The sequence below is a fragment of the Nematolebias whitei genome, chromosome 1, assembly GCF_014905685.2.
Source record: "Nematolebias whitei isolate Nwh7 chromosome 1, NemWhi1, whole genome shotgun sequence".
Lineage (NCBI taxonomy): Eukaryota > Metazoa > Chordata > Actinopteri > Cyprinodontiformes > Rivulidae > Nematolebias > Nematolebias whitei.
The window spans coordinates 57,846,367-57,869,853 of NC_056498.1; the positions used below are offsets into that span (position 1 = coordinate 57,846,367).

At 42.0% G+C, this 23,487-nt stretch overlaps 1 protein-coding gene across 1 annotated transcript in view; it reads right to left on the minus strand.

The window, feature by feature from the left end:
- lzts2a (leucine zipper, putative tumor suppressor 2a) overlaps positions 1-6,046 on the minus strand; it is an 8,065-nt gene extending 2,019 nt beyond the window's left edge. The window contains exons 1-5 of the mRNA XM_037685839.1: positions 5,410-6,046; positions 1,727-2,389; positions 1,511-1,633; positions 1,236-1,382; positions 607-1,122 (exon numbers count right to left, since the gene is read on the minus strand). Coding sequence (XP_037541767.1) covers positions 607-1,122; positions 1,236-1,382; positions 1,511-1,633; positions 1,727-2,389; positions 5,410-6,027 — 2,067 coding nt within the window. The 5' untranslated portion in view covers positions 6,028-6,046. The remainder of the gene's footprint in view (positions 1-606; positions 1,123-1,235; positions 1,383-1,510; positions 1,634-1,726; positions 2,390-5,409) is intronic.
- Positions 6,047-23,487: the final 17,441 nt, after the last annotated feature.

Consider the following 23,487-nt stretch of genomic DNA (forward strand, 5'->3'; position numbering starts at 1 on the left):
GAGCTAGTGGGGATGCTGTCTGCTCTGTGATACAGAGTCCTGATGACTCCTAACTTGTGCTCCAATCCTCTACCTGGATTATTGAGCATGCATCAGGATAAAACAATGAACCATTCAGGCATATGTTTTTTTTTTTTTTTTTATTGTGGAGAAACTGACTATTCTACTTTGAAGAAATAAAGCATAAAGTTAAAGGGAGTATAATTTACTCTGTGTATTAGTATTAGTATCCACATAACTGCAAAGGAAATGACAGGAAAACTGCTGAAACTAGTCATTTTTTGTTGTGCGTATAACTTCCTATAAAATTCAGTTTTCTGTTAGTTTTGGTCAAAGCTTGAAAGATCCGCTGCGGAGGGACCAAAGAGCCACATGTGGCTCCAGAGCCGCAGGTTGCAGACCCCTGGTATAGATCTAGTAGAGTGCTGTAGGAATGGGTAAATGAGGGCACAGATTGTGTTGTAAAGCACTTTTGATTATCTTGATAAGACAGAAAGGCGCTGTATAAGTACAGTTCATTTACCATTCTTGTTTGTAAAACAGAGTTATGATTGAACAACTGCAGTCTAACTCCACTTTATAACTGTTTTAAAATGAAACTTGTACCTGTTGTCTTAGACCGAGTAGTGTCTCTGCATTCTGCCTCTGTGCCTTGGCTTCATCGCTCTCTCCTCCCCACACCAGATAATTGTCCTCTCCATCGCGGTACATCGAGGGGCTCGGACCCCCTCTTCCTCCCACGCCTCTACCCTGTTGAAGGGAGAGGCTCATGCAGTGTCCCTTCTTGGTCGCACTTCCATTTAGAGAGGATCCGGTGTGATTGGACAGGGTGTCCCGGAGACGAGTTGACTCCTCGTCTAAACGGACGACTTTCTCTCGGAGAAGCTCAGCTTCGCTCTTTCGTCTCTGGAGTTCGTTCTTGCAGACTTCCAGCTCCAGGGTCCTGGTCCGGATGGTGGTTTGGGCTTCTTGGGTTCGAGTCTGACTTGCTTGCAGCTCAGAGCGAGCTTCTCTCAGCTGGGCCTTCAAGACCACAATCTCCCCTGCTTTCTGGCTGAGCTCCGACTGGATTTCTTTCAGCTGCTGCTTCAGGAGGGAGATCTCTCCAGACTTCTGGCACACCTGACACACACAGAGAAGAGAATTAAAGTGAGGCATCCTGAAAATACAAAGTTTTAAATAATCTTGACACTACCCTTAATTTACCACCTCCCCAGGAGCAGACTCCAACCCACCTCCCACTTTGTCTCTTCCAGACAGGGCCCCAGCTGAGTCTGCTCCCTCTGGATGGTCGCACACTTTCTCTCCAGAGTTTCTCTGTCCTGCAGCAGAGAGGAGAGGTCTTCCTGCAGCTTCTTCTTTTCTTGTTGCAGCTGAAACACCTGAAAACAAGTAAAGATCCAACTCTGAACAGCAGAAGCACAAGATTTTAAATAATTGTAAGAACATAATGCTCAAAATGATCATTTTGACGTTGAGCACATGGAACAGTATCAGACCGTTCAGATACCTGTAGCTGCAGCACCTGCTGGGCTCGCTGGGCTTTCTGAGACGTCTGCTTCATCTTCGAAGCGCAGCTCTGTCTCAACTCCTCCATCTCTCTTTCACAACGACGTTGCTTTTCCTCATAAACCTTGAAAGCAAAAGGTTACAAAATGTTTTTTTTTTTTTGGACAGGCATCATGTCCTTTTGTTTCTAGACAATGTGCAGAACTTTGTGTCTCACCTGGCAAATGGCAGCTTCATTCTCATCCAGATTTTCTCGGAGCTGCTGGAGCTCTAGGTCTCGTTCCCTCAGCTTCTCCTCCAGCTCCTTCACCACCTCCTCGTACCCCTCCACCGGTGGGGGCGAGTGGCCACAGGACCCGCTGTCAGACAGGGGCTGCCCGCGCCCACTTACTGACCCTGAACCTGTGCTCTTGCTGGAAGAGGAACGCCCGCTGTCCGAGTTGCTGTGACCGTGGCTCCCGTTTCCACCTGAAGCGTGGCGTCCCAGACCCGGCACAGGCTCCACCTGGCCCCCGGAACCAGAACCTGAGCTGGATCCCTCACTGGGGGCCAAACTGTAGCCTGTGCTGCTGTGGGTAGGGAGGCTAGAGAGGGAGTTCCTCCCTGAGTCTGACATGGAGCAGGACTGGCTGCTGCGAGCGTTGCGCCCCCCGCTGTACGAGTTCTGCTTCCCCTCGGAGCTGGAAATGCAGCTTCCACTATTACCGTTTGTGCCGGTGGTGCTGCTGGGGGCTCCGTGGGGCAACAGGAGGTTTAGGCTGGCCTGGCTCTCAGACGGCGTGCTGCCTCCTGTCCGTGGAGACAGGTACTGCACAGAGTGACGGTTCTTGGGAACAACTGGTTTGAAAGCTGTGGGGCGGATCAACACTTTCTCCATGTTCTGAAAATACAAAACCATAAAAAACATCATCAGACAGTGACTGAAACTCATCTGTGGATGGAAAACTATTAAGAAAAGTGTCAGTAATGATAATTAAAGGGCAGAGAAACAAAAGAGAGATGAATGTGGAGGAGATACAACAGTTAGGATACAAGTTTATTTTGTTCATCGTTTTTAATGACCTCCCTCAGAGTTTATTAAATATGACACTACACATAAATGAGCTCTGAAACTGATCATGATGTGTCTGCAAGGTGAGAAGCAGTCAAATGATTCATCTGGCCTCGTCAGGTTCGTGTCAGTGTCGATGTCAGTCTTATTTTTGTAGCACGTAAAAACAGCCGGGATGAGGATCAGCACCTCCAAATCTGAGACCATGGTCCTCAGTTGGAAAACGATGGATTGTCCTCTCCAAGTTAGGAGTTAGGTGCTGCCTCAAGTGAAGCAGTTCAAGTATTCTCAACGTTTTTTCACAAGTGAATGGAGTGTGAGCCCAACAGATCAGTGTAGCTTCCGCAGTATTGCGGACTCTGTGCCAGTCTGTTATGGTGAAGAGGAAGCTGAGCTGCAATGCAAAGCTCTCTGTTTACCTGTCGGTCCATGCTCCTACCCTCACCTTGATCATAAACTCTGTGTAGTGACTGAAAGAACAAAATCATTTATACAGGTGGTCAAAATGAGTTTCCTTGGCAGCCAAGCTGTAGAGTTAAATTTAGTTTTAACCAGATTGTAATCTCATTTAGACAGTTCAAGAGTGGTTCAACTGGATTCTATCTGTGAGGATTGTGGCTCCCTTGTTTAGTCTGGTTTCCTGTCTTTATGTTTTTTCCCCTCATGTGATTAGCTCCTGCCGTCTACCTGTTGTCTCTCCCAGATGTTTGTCCTTTCCTGTAATTGGTGTGTGTTTGTGTATAAGTCTGCTTCTACGTTTCTTCGTCAGCTGGTCATACTCTGGTGTTCCTTCAATGTCAATCCGTGTTCCTTGTGTTTCCTACGTGACTCCTATTCAAGTGAGTTTTGCTGCCACGTCAGTGTTTTTGTTTATTTAAATAAATTATATTTATTTTACTCCTCCGAGTTCTCTGTGGTCCACCTGCACCATTGGGTTCAACTTTAAAAACCACCGCTTACGACACTATCCAGTTTAAAAGGCAGAAAAACCTGGATATCATGATAAAGCTTCCCTGTTCAAAATATTGCAGGTTTTTTGCCTAAGATTTTTCCAAGAATAATGATGAATTCCTGGATTAAAAAAAGCAGACAAATAAGTTTTTAGCAATACATTTAATGTATCATGTAATCCTAAACTGTAACTCAAGAGGATATTTTTTCCTATCGACAGGACGAAGGTGACGGACAACAGCTCAGCAGGCCTCACAGCACAGAGTTGGTAGGGATTCAGTGTCATGCTGACAGTCACTTAAAGGTTTAAAGGAAAGGATTGTCTCTGCTTTACCAACCTTTTGTTCCAGGAGTTTCCAAAGAGAACATATTTATACCAGGAAAATATCATTAGAAACTCCAAAAAGAAAGTTCTCAGCTGGGATTTTAAGGATTAAAATAGTTTGTGCATTAACAAAATTTCTGTAGACTCCTCGGAGTTTGACCACATCTCAGTGATTTTATCTGTGGATTTGGTTTGTGGTGAGAACTACAATTAAAATTCTCTAAAATATAAAATCACGCCTTGAAATTGGGTGTAACTGAGCTTTTTGAGCTCTTACCAAGCCACAATAACTCAGGAGTCACCTTCAAATTTTTTAACTAAATTTTTATATATTTCCTCAAAAACATCAGACTCTAACCCTGCCTGCTCGAACAATGAAACAAAATATTTTTAAAAAGTCTTGGTGATGTTCATCTGTTGGGAAAATAATGACAAAACCATCTGTAGAGTCTGTGCTCTTACATTTCACATCATTATTCTCCTCATTAATTATTGACAAACTAAGATCAGTCTAAGCAGAGAATAAAACCTACAAGGTCAAAAAGAAAACCAGGGCAACTTTATGAGCAACTATAAATCTCCATCAGACCATAATCGGAGAATTCAGTGATGCTTCTTCGTGAGGACAAACCAGAACTCCACTGGGACCATGGTTTCTGAAACAAGTAATACTGTTTTATTTAAATGAGTAAAGTTATGGCTGAAAAAAAAAATCCTTCAACTAATGGCGGCTTATCTCAATGTGAAACACGATGGTGGTAGTATAATGGTTCATAAGCTTGCTATAAGAAACATTAGGTTGCAACAAAGTCCATGCTCAATAATCCAGGTATACAATCCAACATTTTTCAGTCAGGTCATCTGGACAGTTTCATTTTTTGTGCTGAAACGTTTCACCTTCAATCCGGAAGGCTTCATCAGTCAAGGAAATACACAACACAAAACTGATTCTTCCCCCCAACAGCTTACTCCAAAGTGGAAGAAACCAGTTTGGTTAGTGCTAGATGTTCTGTTGGGGGAAGAATCCGTTTTGTTGTGTTTCCTTGACTGATGACGCCTTCCGGATCGAAGGCGAAATGTTTCAGCACAAAAAAAGAAACTGTCCAGATGACCTGACTGAAAAATGTTGGATTGTATACCTGGATTATTGAGCATGGACTTTGTTGTTTTCAACCAGTTTGACATGACTGTCAACAAGGAAGAGGGTCGGCAATGGAGGAGGGGCGTACCAAACAGAATATCTAGCACTAACCAAACTGGTTTCTTCCACTTTGGAGTAAGCTGCTGGGGGGAAGAATCCGTTTTGTTGTGTGTTTCCTTGACTGATGAAGCCTTCCGGATCGAAGGCGAAACGTTTCAGCACAAAAAAAGAAACTGTCCAGATGATCTGACTGAAAAATGTTGGGTTTTATTAAAACTATTTGTTCTACATAAAATAATGCAAAGTTTTTATCAGGTTCCAATTTCTTGCAATTGTACTTACAGTACAAGTAGTTTGACACAGTTTTGTTTAAGATAAGCTCATATATTAATAAATATTTATCATTTTATTACCACAAAATGACCTTCTTACCTTCTCTAACTGTCCAGACACTGGGACAAGTTTAGGAGGAGGTCCTCCGATGTTGTCGTTCACCGTCCTGTTGTCCTTTTGGTCCTCAGAGTCACTGCAGGGACTCGCAGTTGTAATAACCAGGTTGTCGTTCCAGTCTCCAAGCACCACCTCGTTGTTTACATACATAAAGTTCCCATTACGGACACCGCCTGCTGCTCCAGTAACTGCTCCCCCACCACCTGTCCCGGCAGAGTTTCCAGGTCTTGGCAGCTTCTTGGTGGGCAGGGGTGGAGGCAGAACCTGGGCGTGAGGCTGTGTTTGGTTGCTGATAACCAGCAGCTGCTCCAGGGAGCTCCCGCTGTGGAGGGTGTTATCCTGCAGGCGAAAGCAGCTGGTGGCTGGCGTGGAGCGCCGTTGCTTGGTAGAGAATTCGTTGGCAGGTCTGCAGTGCCTCTCCTGGTACGTCCGCCCTGATATGAGACTGCTGACTGAACCCATGGCTGTCTCGGAACTGCAGGACCCACAGGGGCCAGAGCAGGGATCCGATGGAAGGTGGGATGGTAGCAGTCGGCACTGTTGGAGGTCAAGACCTGGGTTGGGATGGTCACTCACTGGTAGTGCCTGGACCAGAGCCATGGCAGCCTGACAGCATCAGACAAACCACACACTCTGATAAGAAAGAGAGAAAAATGCAAAGATGCAACTGTAAGACTTGCATTGTAAGAAGGCTGTATCCATGTGGTACACATTAGACGAACTCTAAACTTTTGCTTTGTTAATGGAGTCAACCAGTTTTATAGCAGTCTATAATTCAACAAATTCCTAATTAATAAATATATCTTTAATTTTCACCAAAGTTCATGCTCAATAATCCAGGTAAATATCCAACAACGTTCAGTCAGGTCATCTAGACAGTTTCTTTTTTTGCTGAGACGTTTCATCCATCATCCAACAGACTTCTTCAATCTGAGGAGGCACCAAACAAAACTAATTCTCCACCAACAGCATACTCCCCAGTGGAAAAAAAAAAACAATTTGCTGGTGCTAAGATGTCCGCTGGGGCCCGCCCTCTCCTCCGGGGCTTTGTTTGTTGCTTCCTCAGATTGAAGAAGTCCGTTGGATGACGGATGAAACGTCTCAGAAAAAAAAAGAAACCATCCAGATAACCTGACTGAACATAGTTGTATCCTTAATTTTCTTTCAAAGTTGACAAAAAACAATAAAAACAAAAATAAAGGTGGTGCTTACACATGTGAACTCTTACAACTGGTACTCAGTTGTTAAATTACATAAAAGAGTAAAGACTAAAATGTATGTGCTCATAAAAGTAGCCCACTCTGCAGCAATAAAGGTACAATTTCAGTACAAATTTTTCTGGACTCAGGTCTAAAGTTTGACTAAGTGTCAGGAAAACTCAACAGGAAACAGAGCAGAGGAACTCTATTTTTGTAAGTCATGTTAGTTTGCTAATATGTTATTCTACACATGCAATGCGCTTCAACATGTTCTACATACAAACTTCCAACTTGTCTCGTGTTTACCCTTCATACATTTACCTCACTAAATTAGCCAAGGTTATTAAAACGAAGAAGAAATAAAGAAGTCACAAGAGTCAACTGTAAAACAAAAAAATAGAAAAAAGTAATCTGTAACTTAAGAGCATTGAAATTCAGTCACCACTCAAACCTATCAAAACAGCTTTGAAGAAACGAACAATAGCTACATTCTGCTCTATTTTTAGGAGAAGAAACACAGGCGGATATTATTAACAGCGAAAGTAGCAGCAGATTTAAACAACTGTTTGTGGACTGTCTTATCAGTGTTGGTTGCCCAGGAGAGGACAGATGGGAGACACAGAAGACATATGTCCCCAGACTGATGTGCCAAGCTCAGGCCCCTCTAGCCAAGTAGAATAATCCCGAACTGTCTGCCAGGATGACGGGAGTCATACAACCCGATCCTCAAAGACACAAAGGCCACGGGTTCATTCACACCAAGTGATGGATGTCTACAACTGATTACTGAGTGAGTCTGACTCAAGATGCTGATCAAACACAGAAATAACTGTAACTCAGCCATTTTTACAGATATTATGCTAAAATGTGTTGCGCCATTAGACTAATCCCCAACACATTCTCCGAGCACTATCTCACAATATCACATGAGATCGTGCATTACATCCTTTACAAGCCCAATAAAGTTCAGTCAGGTCATCTGGACGGTTTCTTTTTGTTGTTGTTGAGACGTTTCATCCTTCATCCAAAGGACTTCATCAGTTTGAGGAGCCACAAACAAACTCAGTCCCATATGCAGCACACTCACATAGTGGGACAATCAGTTTGCTGGTGATAAGATGGTTTCTGGGGCCCGCCCTCTCCTCCATCGACTCCTCTGAGGCAAAGAGGTTCAAACCATCAAAGTTCATGCTCAGTAATCCAGGTAAAAATCTAACAAAGTTCAGTCAGGTCACCAGCAAATTGGTTGTTCCACTGTGTGAGTGTGCTACTTGTGGGACTGAGTTTGTTGTACTCCTTGGACTGATGAAGTCCTTTGGATGAAGGAAGAAACATCTCAACAAAAAAAGAAACCATCCAGATGACCTGACTGAACTTTGTTGGATTTTTTTTAAAACCTGGATTACTGAACATGAACTTTGACATCCTTTATAAGGTTTGACCAGAACAGCTATAACTCCTTCTCTTCTCAGCGTTAAATAATTTTAGTTTAAATCTCTGACATGAAAGGTGACAAGCGACATGCATTACAATAAGGTGTTTGTTAATTTTTATTGAACAGAATAGTTCAATGGTTCCTTCTCATTTAGTTCATTCTGATGCAGCCTTGGAGAGGTCTGCAAAGACGAGGAGTGATGGGGTGTGCATGAGTCAAGGAGCTGAAGATATGTGTGGTATGTGATTACTTTCAATGCTAAAATAGGCTCACAACATCTTTATCTTTTATACCTCCTTCTCCTCTTCCCTTTAGACCCTGACAAGGACCTCTCAGGCAAGGATAATAGAATTAACTACCTTCTGCAACCATAAACCATGACCCCCCCCCCCCACCACCACCACCACCACCACCACCACCCCCACCCTCTGAGCTGTTACCCTGTGGAGTTGCAGGGTGCTGATTTGACCCCTTCCTCCACCTCTGTGACCACCACCAGAGGGGTTTTGTTCTGGCTACTCTGGCAACAAATCTCTAAGGCAAATATTTCCCTCTTATGTTTCCCGCCGGTTCTTTCTTAAGAGTTATTGAAGCCCTAAACTCCTTCTGGAGACATTCTTCGGAGAACGTGAAAATACTTCTACTTTCATTTAATCTGCCCTCAACACTGTCAGCAGCACAAAAACAGCCATCACCTCTAAATATAGAAAACATTTATATTCCCTGGAAATCACTATGATTGCATTTCATGAAGTCCAAAACATTTTAAGTTAAATAAAGGATTCCTTAAAGGTATGCATTTAACTCACCTGGTTATCAAAGTTTTTAACAAACATCTCAGCAATCTGATAGTGCTCAAAATATGTGTTGAGTATGACTCTCAGCTACTACCACACCAAGTTCTAGCTCAATGTCTGAAAAATTATATGGTTATATCTATATTTGTGTTTGCTAAGGTCATTTAAGTGTGGTTTGCCATCTTGACCCCAAAAGAAAACCAGTTACAGAGGTAAACCAAATGAAGACTTTCTAAGAGCTTCAATAAAATCTGCCTTTCATGGCAGCGTGTGGTTACGATGCTGAACAGCTTAGAGGCAGATTCACTGAATTGCACCAAGTGTTTGAAGGTGTTTCCTCTTCACATGATAGCAACTGGCCCAGAATGAGTTAGAGTCGGGCCGACAGAAGAAAGAAGTTCTCAGGTAGTTTTCGAACGAGATCCAGAAGTGGACTCTGTGTTGGTAGTGGTGGGGGGGAGAGTAATCCTGTTATAATAAGTCTGTTAATAATGCAGGGAGAGGAAGTCTATTATTCTGCAGCAGCAGATTGGCATTTGCAATCACACGCAACGCCTGAGCCGTTACGCTTCGCTCGGCTTTACTTTTCTCAGTTAGAGAAGTGAGAATGGAGAAGAGTGGGAATGGCTTTAAGAGGCAGGGACACAAAAGGCCAGCTTGATGTGGGCTGACTGACGGGCTTCTACAAACTCCAGAAGAACCCAAGTGCTTGGGAAAACCAGGCATCCATAATCCGGTTTAATATTTGGCAATCCAAAGATCTTTAACAAAATTGCACACGAAGAGACACACGATCGAAGTCTTTCTTCTACTTGTTTTGGCCCGTGTCTATCTATGCATGTGTATATTGCTTTTTATGCATTGTGAAGCACAGTCCGGCCTGAACCGGCCTACATTAGGCCTAGTGCCGGTCTTCCTGGGCTCTGGTTTTGTTTTGCTTTCAACAGAGTGCCACCTCGATGTGGGTGGGATCATTACATCAAGACTGAGCAAGTCTCAGCTCAGCAAAAACTGCACCTCGTTTCTTGTCCATCTGTTGTGTTGCCATTTTTCTAAAGACAAATAGGAACTCTCTCTATCCATAACCAAACAGAAGCAAGTAGATGATGGACGTGGTGGTAAATAGCAATCACTGGAAATATGACTCATCTGTGATGTGACACAACCTTCCCTCCTGACCCGTGAACCAATCAATGGCCAGCACTCTGCTGGCATCAAGTCCAGCCCAGTATGAATGGAACCCCAGGTGACTGGGTTATGAGCTGGAACTGGACTAGACTGCCCAATGCCAACACTAAAAACCTGGGATGGAACCCGGCTCAGATCAGTCCAGGCCAGACTTACAATGCATAAGGGTGTGTTTGTGAGCTCGTTTGTGGTGTTAGCAAAACATTGCATGAACCAGTGAACATTTTTTGTTGAAACTCTCTAAAAGTAATTTTTGGATTGGATCTTTTATAGGGGAGCATGGTGGCACAGTTAGTAGAGCTGCCGCCTCTCAGCGAGCAGGTCACTGGGTCAAATCCCCGCCAGGGGTCTTTCTGGGTGGAGTTTGCATGTTCTCTCTGTGCATGCGTGAGTTTTCTCCAGGTACTTCAGTTTCCTCCCACAGACCAAAGACATGCATGTTAGGCTGACTGGTAACTCTAAATTGTCCCTAGGTGTGAGTGAGAGAGTGAATTTGTTTTGTCTCGTTTTTCTCTAGGTGTCCCTGTGATGAACTTGCAACCTGTCTCCAGGGTGTACCCCGACTCTCACGCATTGATAGCTGGATATGAGCACCAGTGACACCCCGTGACCCGAAAAGGAAGAAGCAGGTAAAATATAATGGATGGATCTTTTGTAATGAACCCAATCTAAAATGGCTGCCAAAGCTAAATGACTTTAACAAACATAAAAACTGAGTACTACTCGGTCAGTTTTACAGATATTGTCATAAAGGAGAACGACCAGCTGACACCAGTGTGTCTGCAGTCATCTGGTTTTGTCCCAGAAATTCCAGGTCAAATTTTCTCTCCATTAGGTATCAAGTTCAGATGGTCACGTTGTGTTTTATTTCACCTCAGGACATGCAGGTTCTTAGATTTATGGCAGAGCTGCACAATATCTGTATCACAAAGGACTTCCTGGACTGCAGTAAATCACTGACTATGACAGACTCTCACTGTCCTTGAAGCCAACAACTTTAAATGATGGTTGAGATGCTAAAACACAGCGAGTGCTGTGATGAAAGAACAGAGAAAAGTGAAGAAAATGTGGGTTTATCATACAGATTTTATTTTCATAACATTTAACCATGTAACTGCATGTTTTTCTAATTTTAGGCCGCTTTAATCTGTTAACAGAGATGTTTTAGAGCAATACTTATAAAATAAATCCAGTTAGAGAACAAAAGTGTCCCACACAGATAAAACCTTTTGTCCACAAACTTATTTGGATAATAATAAATTGTATATAACTCCAGAATTTTTTTGTTAATAAAAACTATTATAAAAGAGAATATTTTTACAAATACTTGTCCATCTGTATTTTATATTTGTAAAAGTTTACCGAAAATAATGCAAATGTTGCACTTTTTAACATTTACATAAGTTTATCAAACACTGTAAAGCTCTCAGTTAAAGTATCATTACCCTAAAACACGTAGTACACATTTAAAATAAATTACAGTCAATGTACAAAAAAATTATTAAAATGTTACAATATTCTTTTATTTTACAAACTAAGTGAATCGTGACATTTGATTTAATAACTGGTTTTAAGCCAATAATCAGTATAATTGCAGGATGTCTATGTTTATTTAAACTATTCAATTTATATTTAAATACAGATTAAGTCCCTTGTCCCTGTCTGCTTCCTGTTTAATAAAAAGTTCCCTGAAAGCATGTGTCTAAATGTGGAGGCGCTGTTAAAACATTTTGCTTCAGCAGTCGGTAAAGGTGACATTTCCTTACACATCCTTCCTCCACTTACATTCTCTTTCCTGTTCCTGCTTCCCCCCTCACATCCTCCCTTCTTTGCGTCCTGTGCTCAACTAATCTGTAACTTTTCCTCTTTTTCATCTCTTTCTTTTCACAAAGCTCCGTGCTCCGCCTATCCTTGAACTGCGACTCCACGGCGTGACTAGCCAAAGGCAAAACCAGAGTAAATATGAGCATGACAGGTGGATAACATAAAATTGCCAGAACAGATTCTGCTTTCTGTGGACCATGGCGGGAAAGTATGGAAAGCCAGGAGTGCCAAAAACACAACTTTTCACATGACTTTAAAGTATTCTGGATGTATTGTTTTCACGTGAACAGTGTCAAAGCAAATAAATATGCATCAAATTTTTATGCATATTAACTTCACAAACGCACATAAACAACGTGTACTTTACATGTTAGTGACACGTTGTTTGACGTGCAAATTTAGCTGGTTTATGTTATTTTTGGGCTGCTGCACTTCCTCGCAGTTTGAGTCATCTCTTCTGATTGTCTGTTCAGATCCAGGACAAAAACCGTGTTAAGTAAAAATTACAGTTTTATTTATTACTTGAATTTGTTGTTTATCATTTAATGTAGTAAACTCCTATATATACAATATTTAGAGTACAGACTTCTTACATCATATTAATTAATATTGACTCAAAAAAAGTTGATAAGTTTTACTTCTATGTTGCAAACTATAAACAATGTAGCTATTTAGTTATTACATCTGCTGTAATAGTGGCTAATGGTTTGATTTAACTCAGATCTTTTTCTTGCAAATACAGTCAAAATGTTAATTCTCTGCATTAAACATTGTCTTCTTGTAATTAAATAGATAAGAAGAAATGTTTTGAGTAATACCTCATTTTATGTGTATACTAAAAATACTTCAATAAAAGTGAGCACCTCTTCTCTTCTTTGTCACAGCATATTTTAATCTATTAAAGGCTTTGACCATAGGAACAAAGAAGAATAAAAATATTCTTTATTAATCCCTTAGAGAATATAAGTATCAGGGTATTCAAAAACTGTAAGGGCCAATGAGAAGAAACACATCTCCAACTGCCAGAAGTGGCATAAACAGACTAAATTTGTGTGACATAAACACTTTGTTTACATGTACAGTACATGTTGTTTATGTGCTGTTTCCATGTTGTTAAGGCATTGTATGCATGTTAATTACTGATAAAAAGATGCATATTTACAGCACGCACATGACCACAATGTGTCAAAGCCTTGTGAAAAGTCCTGTCTTTGTCAAGCCAAGCCAAGGTTCTTTATTGTAATTCATATCGCATGTGATACATGAGGTGGAACAAAATGATGTACACAGGATCCCAGTTACATCCAACAATATCAAAAATATAAAGTGCAAAAAGACGCATTAAATAAGGATCTAAGACATAAACTAAGATATATGCTAACGAACGCCCAACGGTACGCTAAAAAAATCCAAGATATACATTTGTCACTGATAGTGCAAAACCATACACCGAACAACACAAGCACGATTCTCATAGTTTGGTTCGGCTATACCACAAAAATACAAAAACAAAGCGCCAAAGGTGAAAAAAAAAAAAAATCTACAGCAGCATGGTCCTATTGGCAGAGTGGTTCTGATAACAGTGAGGCTATCTTAACAACATGGTCCAGTTAGCAGCATGGTACTGTTAGCAGTGAGGTTTCTCTTAGCAACATGGTCCCGTTGGCACCATGGTACTGTTAGAGGTGTGGTTCGGTTAGCGGCGTGGTGTTGTTAGCAATGTTACTTAGCAGGTCCCGTCAGCAGCATGATGATAACAAGGACCACAGCAGCTGCCGTTCCAGACTTCCCTCCAGAACCGGGTCTGGCAGACAGAGAACATCCAAGGTTTCCCCACGGAACCGAACGGGTTCGCAGAGTTTGGTCCGTGCAGGCAGATGGAGGATCTTGTTAGCAGCGTTAGCAGGTCTTGTTAGCAGGTCTTGTTAGCAGGTCCCTGTTTGTTGGAACTCCTGGTTTTCCACTCGAGCTTCCATGGGTGATCAATGAATGGCAGAACAAAAGTTTAACACATTTTTATTAAAGCAGGATTCAGATAATGTTCGATGTTTTGGGAGTTTATAAAAATCAGAAGAATTCTTGGATTCCCTTATTTAAGCCATCCATCCATCCATCCATTATCTTTACCCGCTTATTCCATTTTGGGTCATGGGGGTCGCTGGTGCCCATGTCCAGCAATCACTGTGCGAGGGGCGGGGTACACCCTGGATGGGTCGCAAGTCCATCACAGGGCCACATAGAGACAAACGAGACAAACAACCATTCACTCTCTCACTCACACCTAGGGACAATTTAGAGTTACCAATCAGCCTAACATGCATGTTTTTGGACTGTGGGAGGAAACCGGAGTACCCGGAGAAAACCCACGCATGCACGGAGAGAACATGCAAACTCCACCCAGAAAGGCCCCTGGACCGGGGTTTGAACCAAGGACCTGCTCACTGAGAGGCAGCAGCTCTACCAGTTGTGCCACCATGCTGCCCTCCCTTATTTAATAAAGAAGTTAAATTTGATGTAAAAATAAAGAAGCTACAGGGGAAAAACAAAGTGCAAACTGAGTCAAAGTAACACTGCATCTGCTAACAAAAGCAAGTCCACAAGTCCAGGCAAGGCAGCAACACAATGACGTCCACATTACCTCAGAAAGGCAATCCACATCTAATCCACTCCCCGCTTTGTTTGTCACGCATCTACTCAGAGAATAGCAACAATAAAACCACCCAAAAACCAAGAGAATGAGATTATAATGAAGCCAACTACTGTAACTTCTTTGTAATTGGAGAGAAGTCCTTTAATGTTTAACCAAAAGACCTGAGGTTGTGTTGTGTCTTCATTCCTACACAATGACTGTGTATGATCACTCATTCTCACCTGCCCCTGTTACGCCCCTGTAAAGGGGAATAATGAAAACTACCTGCCCCCACACAGGACAGCTCCAAGGTCATAGAGGTGCCAACACTCTTTTCACTTAAACTGGACAAATGATGAGATCTATGACTGACAATGCAACTTTGAACCAAATGTTTCTGTGACCAGGCTGCTGTGCAGTTTCATTAAAGCTGTTTTCTATAATAAGTGAAATACACTTTCTCAAAAAGGTGAGTCTGTCCTGGAGTAATCGACAACAGATCCTCTCTCAGATCGTTTTTTTTCCTCCCTCGTCTACTTATTTTACAGTCAGCTTGTTGCTGCTGCAGACTTTAGTTTCTCCCTCTGTTTGGAAGTGTTGCCGTGGCAGCGGAGGCCCAGAGTTTTTATGCACAGTGTGAAATGAGATAGCAAGACACGAAGAATGGGAAAAGGAAGGAAAGAAGTGAGTGAATAGGTGAATGAGAGTGAGGGTTTTGTGTGCGTGTCCACTGTCTGACAGCAGACAGGTTGGTCCTTTAACATCTCAAAGCATCTGGACTCAATTTGAATGGGGTGCCGTTTGTAAAGTTACACAGTCAAAAATTAACAGCAATATTTTGGTTTATTTAGTCTTTCATAAGAAAAAAAAATTGCCTGTGGTGAAGCAACAACGCCAAGTACTAGCCTGCCTTTGGAAGCTTTGTGGATATCATTGTTTGGACCAAGAACGTACATGTAGAGGAGCCATGCTAACTGTTGAGACCACAATCTATCCTCTAAACTATTAGCTACTTCCACACAACACTTTCAAGCAGAGTTTGAGATGCCATCTTCCAACCTTGGTGTTGGTAAGGTACCGTAATTTCCGGACTATAACCCATAACTTTTTTTCACACGCTTCGAACCCCGCAGCTTATACGATGTTGCGGCTAATTTATGGAATTTTTATGTTTTTATTTTTTTGACGGCCTAACGAGCTTCATGCCGCCAAAACATTTAGCTTTGTCACACCCGGGTGCTCATATAGGTCAGATAACACATCTCTCTTGGGGGGGGGGGGGGGTGGTCCTCGTGACTCAATGAGACGACCTGTATAAAAAAAAGTAAAAAATAAATAAAAATAATAAGACCAATGAAATTACCGAACAGGTCACAGTGGATCAATGAAACTTGGAATTACTGTGAATCAAACACGCCCCCACTAAATTCTTCAGTTGTCTTGCAATTCATGCACAAACCCTCATCATGGAAATGACACGAAGAAAGGCTTATGATGCAGCTTTCAAGTTAAAGGTGATTGATCTGGCTGTCATCAAAGGAAATAGAGCTGCTGCACGTAAGCATCGATCGATGGTGAGACGTTGGAGACGACAACGTGAAAAACTGAATCAATGCAAAATGACGACAATTTGTATTTTCAAGATCTATTTGCGTTTGTTGCCAGTACGTATTAGTTAAAAGTAGAAAAAATCTTTCTGTGTAAATATCTTATGTTACGAGGACACACGTGGCTTATAGACAAGCGCGGCCTATTATATATTTGTTATTTTATTTTTATTTAGTGGGCACAGCTTATATTTGGGTGCGCTCAACAATCTGGAAATTACAGTAGTTGAGGCGTCATGGAGGGTAGGGTCAAAGATGAACCACCACTGTTACCTCTATGATGGCTATAAGCAGGACACCCTATCCCCAATGGCTCCCCGGGCACCCCAATAGCTGCCCACTGCTCCACTTGAGAGTGGAAGGGTTAAATGCAGAGAGCTAATTTCACCATTGTATAGGAACATACAATGATGACAATATATAACACATCATTATTATCATTATTATTATTATTACTATGTAAATACTGCTGATGAACCTGCACCTTTTATTGCAATGATATAAACCCATTTTAGTTGTGTTTCAAAAACTGCAAGAAGTCATCCAGCTAAATAGGCCTTTAAAATCAGCTGGTACTGGAGGAAAATGAGTCTTCGGTTATGTAAATACGTGGAATAAGGCTGACATTCCTGCTCTGCTCCAAATGTTGGATTTTCCAAAAGGTTTTCCAGCCAATTTATCCAGCAGCGGTCAGTGGTCAAACCCACAGACAGTGGAAATACCAAGAATGCCAATGGCATAGACACTGAGATTAGTCTGGTTGGAGGACTGTTTGTCAGGATCCTTTCGATTTAATGCAGCAAATTCTTATCTGTGTTATTCTCTTTATTATTCTCTTTAACATGTAGTTTAAACCCCAGGGCAGATCTGTCCAGTCATTGTCCCAACAGTGACGAGAAAAGAATAAAGTTTCCCTCTGAAAACTTTCCTTCCTTCCCCCAAGCTTGAATGGTGGAGAGCTATTGTTTCGGATCAACAGAGGGTAGAGAGCACAGAGAGCCACCATCTTTTGACTGACAACATGACCTACAGTGTGAGGCAGAACAAAGACAGGGCAGAGATTTTCATCGAAAGACTATTTTTCTTCCTCGCATCTCTCTGTGAGGCTGAAATGACTCAGCTCTTCACAGAAGACTTTTCAAAAAGTTGTCACGTATATTAGTGTGAAATCACCAATTACGGCTGAAGCAGAAGACAACTCGCGCGCACACACACACACACACACCTAAATGCAGCAACGCAAATGAGTTCCACAGCAGCCATTACATAAGCAGCAACATCTCGGAGTAACTGTGCCAGCCTCCATGCATAATTCACATCCACTGCTCTGAGAAAATATCTGACAGGGCAAAGCGGCGCACGTGCAGATGTATTCAGACATACTGTCCACGCTGCTGTAAGCTCCAGAAAGATAGAGGGAAGACAGACTGGCGCAGAAAATCCTCATTCAGCAAACTGAACAGAAGCCAGACCGACTTCTAACCCTTTCGCAGCCTTTCTGTCTTCTTGTGTTTCCGCATCACTGTCGGTCTCCCTCTGTCAGGGCTCCAGCATCAACCTGAGGTTTTGTATAAACACCTCTTCGGTGGAACAGATGGAAAATAATAGTTTGGGAGCATTTTCTTGCATCTGAATCCCACTGAACCCCCTTTTCAAACCCTTATGGGTCAAAATGTATTGCTCCAAATATAAATATTTAAAAATACATCCAAATTTCTACTTCCATATTTTATCAGAATCAGAATAAGCTTTATTATCATTGCACCGAGATACAACGAGAATATGTCCGTACAGCCGTCCAAAAGATGGGCGGAGTGCACGAAGCTGCTGCTATAAAGCGCGGTCTTCTTATCCTTTTCAGAATACATTTTTTAGATAGAAAAAAGGGGCAAAGCCATGAGGAGAGGATAGCGGCATCACAAAAAAGATCTCTTCACACCTTGTCCTAACAGGACATGATTTAAGACATCAGGAAAAACTCTGCCAGCAAGCACATTTATGAACACGTTACATATGCATTTACGACGAAGATGATGGTCAGCTGGCACAGTTCTGATAAGCCTCCGCGGGGAGGGGGGGGGGGGGGGGGATAGACAAAGCAAAGCTCTTCCTTAGTTTACACATTTCCCAGGAGAAATTGATAAGTCGGCCTGTTTTGAGGCCAACCGGGGAGTCAGATTCAGATAACTACAATTGACGTATTCAGGCGGACTATTTTTTTCCTTGTCAGCCGTTGAGTCTGTACTGATACTTCCAAGGTCCGAAATGGCCAGATTAGGGTGCATTCTACTGGTCCGTGCTTACGAGCCCCTTCAAGGTCGTTTTCATGCTGACGAGTCCAAAGCTTCAGGTGGACTGCGATTCAAATCACTTCCAACTTATAGTTTCGCTCGTAAATCAGCTGATTTTGAGTCTTCCAAGCACAAACCAAACCTTCACATAGGCAGCAGCCTGACAAGGTCCAAATTAGCTGCGGCCGTCTTCTTTGTATGTTGATAAGCCAGGATCTAGACTGTTCCAAAAACAGGAAACCCGTTATCATAAATCCAATTATATGCAATTTCAGCATCCTCAGTCGACAGCAGAGGTAGACACATCACCCCCAGAGATTTATCCAGCTGCATGCATGTCGTCCGAGCAGATGAGGGTTCTCCAGGACCGTGTAGCTTTGTTGAAAAGATTTTGTCATTTGCGTCAAAAGTCCAGTTGGTCAGATCCAAAACAGTAGTTTTCATTTTGGAAGATGTGTAAAAATAGGAGCTGTTCCGATACACAGACAGAGAGCAAAAAGAAGGAGGAGAACAGGGAGCGGGAAGAAATGTGTGCGCCTCGTTAGAGAGCCAGTGAGAAAAAGTGAGAAAACATTACTTTGACTTCTATGGGTTCCTTAGAAGCTGAAGGAAAATGAGTTATTGGAAATAAAATAATTTCATTTTAATTTGTTAAATGTTTACAAAAAATTCAGGTTTTCTCCAAGCTTGTTTCTTCTAAAGTTTCCTGAAAACTTAAAGGAATATCAAAGTTCATGCTCAATAATCCAGGTAAAAAAATTTCAATAGAGTTAAGTCAGGTCGTCTGGACGGTTTCTTTTATTTGTTTTGTTGTTGAGACGTTTCATCCTCCATCCAAAGGACTTCATCAGTCCAGCAAACTGTCACATAAGTGGCTTACTCACATAGTGGGCCAACCAGTGTTATGGTGATAAGATGTTTTTTGGAGTCCGCCCTCTCCCCCGTCGACTCCTCTGAGGCAGCCAAAGTGGTTCAAAACGTCAAAGTTCATGCTCAATAATCCAGGTAGAAAAATCCAACAAAGTTAAGTCAGGTCTTCTGGACGGTAAAGAAAAAAAGAAATAGTTCTATTTTTTAATAAGTGGGTTTCATTTGAGTAGTTTGAAGCACTCGGTATCTTACCTGCAGTAGACAAAGTTAAAGTAATTTTTGGAAAATGCTGAACAAAATTTCAAGCTAACTCAGTAGAGAAGATCAAATGTGTGTCGTTTAAAACAACTCAATAACTTAATAACAACCAACTTATAAAACTATTCCTCCAAGTTAAAATAGGACTATTTGCTGTGATATTTATCTGATAAAGATGCATTTTGCACCTGATACTTAAACTCCAAATTCTGGCTGTTAACATGTGCCAGCGGTCTCATAAAAACAGTGTTGCTGCTGAGTCGTGGTTGTATGTATAATCAGTTTCTTTTACTTTGCAGACACAAAGCCATCACCCAAAACCCTGCACTAAATGGAAAAGAACAAGACAAAGAAAGCATGAGTCAACATGCCTGGAAAAGGTTGTAACCTGCAACATGTGACACATTTACCTCATTTGTTTTGCTCTGAGCAGATGAGGTAACCCACCTTCCACTTTGCTACTCGTACTCCCCTTCACCTCAGCTCCTATAGTTAATCTTTACGTCAATGTTTGAGCATTTATAGAGTAAAACGTCACAGCCGTGAAGCTGCGCCAACACCCAGTCTGGATAATTACACTCTTCTCTTGCTGGGCTCTTAAATGAAACCATGATACAATCACTACAAAAGAGCAGGACTAAAAGGAGCTGCTGTCTATAAACACATCTGCTGACACATCACTCTCATCAGGCCAAAACAAACCTGATGAGAAGCTGCAGAACGTTGCCTCGAGCACACGAGGAGTCTTGTAATCACACGCGTGGGGAAAATATGAGAAACAGCAGCAGCTTCTATCTTTTAGCATGTTTTGTCATCAAAAAATAACTTTTGAGTCCAATAGATAAAAACGAGACTGAGCCTGGTTTTGTGTTTCATGCTCTTTCTTATCAGTGAGAACCCAAACTCATTCAGACACTTCAACCAAATGGTCCAGTGGGTGGACCAGCTTTCATTAATTCAATTCAATTCAAAAGTACTTTATTAATTCCAAAGGGAAATTAATTGTTGCTGTAGATCATCTTGGTTTCATTAGAGTTGTTCTAGATGCTGATGGCTTTGGGCAATTGGGCAACTGGCTGCAGATGCTGATCCGTCCACCCAGACCCAGCAGACCTCCCGGTCCTCTTGGGCAGCAAGACTGTCTGAATGCCGGGCAGAACTCCTCCCTGAACGATGGCCATTTCTCCCAGCAGCCTGCCGAGCCCCTTGTTGCTGTGGACTTAAGTGCAGGTGCCGGGGGACGATCTCAGTCCTCCCGCTGTCACGAGCCGTGTTTCCTGCCACCTCCAAGATCTCGGCGGTCAGGCACTCGAGCCGAGCACCGCCTCCAGGTAGACGGTAATGCATCCACTGCACCTCCTTTTCAACTCATTTGGGATTTTGGGGCTGTAGTTGAGGTAATATTTGAGCTTTAGCGATGTTAATCAGCAGCTCCCAGTTGTAGAAAACCACCTTGTTATGGTCATAACAAATGTCCAAAAGTAAAAAAAAAAACATTTCAGTAAAAATCCTTCCAGCGGCACAGCATCTGATCAGAAGAAGTAATCATCCGAAAAAAGCGATTTACATCCAGAAAAAAAGAGGAATTAAAGTTTTCAAAAGCAAAATCTCAGAATGAATGTAAGAGAGCTCCTCCATCATGCAGCCACATTGAGCGGCACAATTCTGGAACTAAGGAACTAACTATTAAGGATGAAACTTCAAATCAATACCTCAACAGTCTGTAAAAATTAGACTACCAGTACACAAGACAGGATTTAGAAAACTTGGGTTCAGACAACACTTAAATCTCATCCTCCTTCCTGAATAAATCCAAACTCTCAGTTGAGCTCATGGCAGTCTATGACTGAAACATTCAAGAGATTAGTTTTATGCTGAGACAATTCAGATCTCACTAACTCCTGAGTAGTTTCTAGTTCACTCTGAGGGACTAAGACTGCCAAAAATGTAGCTTCCATATTTGACCCTCCGATTTAAACTCGAGTTGTTGTGAATACACAGGGTTTCTTTTTAGCAAATGTGCAAGCGGATCTAAATAAGGTCACAGCAGAGTCCCAAGTTTAGAGAAATGTGCAAAGAATGTGCAGACACATGCAACAATACACACCCCAGTGAGAGCCCTGCATTGCTGCCTCCTCTTCGACTCCCTTTGGCGGGGAAAAGTAAAAGAAGTAAAAATGTTACTCTGGCCTCAGTCAGCTGAAATTCCTCTGCTCAGTGTTCTCGTCTTTTTGTCCTGTCGTCTTATCTCCTCACAGCAACATTCCAGACTCCTGCTGTTGCCTCTGCACCTCTCAGCGACTTCATATCCCGACACGAGGACTTTCAAGTGGGAGCCCTCCTATCTTTCTGTCCTCTCCACCTCCTCTCTCTTCTCACTTCACCGTTCCTCTTCTCAGCTTTCCTTCCCTGCTGTCTCCTCTAGTACCGCCTCCCACCTCCTCCTCTCTTTATTCCTTCCCCTCTCACACTTTTGCATGCCAGCCCCTCTTCGCCTTTAGTTCTCCTCTTTTAACGCACACTCCTCTCCTCCCGCTTTCTTTTTGAAGTTTAAAATTCATCCACCTTTCTTTTTCACACATAATCTCTGCGTCAACACAATCCTGCTTCCGGCTTTACATTTTGGGAAACAGTTTCCGTTTGCTTCAGAAGCATCATGGCCTACGTGACTCAGGGGGAACACCTTGTACCCCTCACAGTTTTTAGCATCCCCCACTTTGGTTGAAATAACAGTGCAGTAACACCCGGCTGTGTAATTATTACAACACTGACTAGATCAAGAGCAGCAGTCGCTACGTACAAAGCAAAGTGGGGGTGGGTTGGTTACCTCAGAATGAGTAAATTACATAACAAGTTTCTGCTCATTTTTATAGATCACGCTCCTGTAATGGTCTCATCTGCATATGCTGCAATTGTTCAGTAGGAAAGAGAAAGGAGTAAACTGAACTGCATTGCAATTTATTTTTTATTTTTTTACGTAGAACTGTGTTGGATCGAGAAATAATAGAATATAAAATTAAGATAATTCTCTTGTTAGGGTTGGGTTTTGCTTTAAATTACTGTATTTTTCAGACTATAAGGCGAATTAAGCGAAACAAAACAGATAAGTCAAACTTTATTCAACTCATTCACAAAAATCTGTCCGAGGTCAGTAAGCACAACCGGAATTAATACACAAGGCGCACAGGATTATAAGGTTCATTGTCGATTTTTGAGAAAATTAAAGGATTTTAAGTGCGCCTTATAGTCCGAAAAATACGGTAGGACAACTTTTCACTTCAAATTTATCTAGTTGCATCAAACAAAATAAATCATTGTTATACATTGCATTGTTTACTTTGAGACCCAGATCTCTGACAAATAAATTGTCACATCAAATATACAGCCATGTGGACAAAATACAGCAGTTTGCTGAGTAAAATCATCTGGTCAGTGAGCGAACTACACTGGTTATCAACAACAATGGTTAAATCATGTCATCTGGACAAACATTTTATGTTTTTATCTACCTGGATGATTGAGCTAAACCTTTTATTTTATTTTATTTTTACACTGGTTATCCAATATTTTGTTCATGAGAAGGCCGTCAGCTGGGTGTGACTGCATTTCTCGCTCCCACGTCTGACTTTTAGCTACAAATATGCATCATTACTGTCCAAAAGATGGAGAAGAGAAAGTGAGAGGACAAAAGATAAGAAAGAATGAGATAAGCCTTGTGAAATGTTCACAAAAAAAACCCTCTAAATTATGCTGTGCATACATTTTCTAACTCTTCTATAGTGTAGTCAATTTGTAACCATCTCAAAACACGTTCAATGACATCACTGCTTCTTTTGAGTCTCTCAGCATTGACCAGTCTTGGTAAATTGTTGAAGTGCTGCTATGGAAAACCAGTAGGAGGACTGGATAATGTTGTGTGTGTGTGTGTGTGTGTGTGTGTGTGTGTGTGTGTGTGTGTGTGT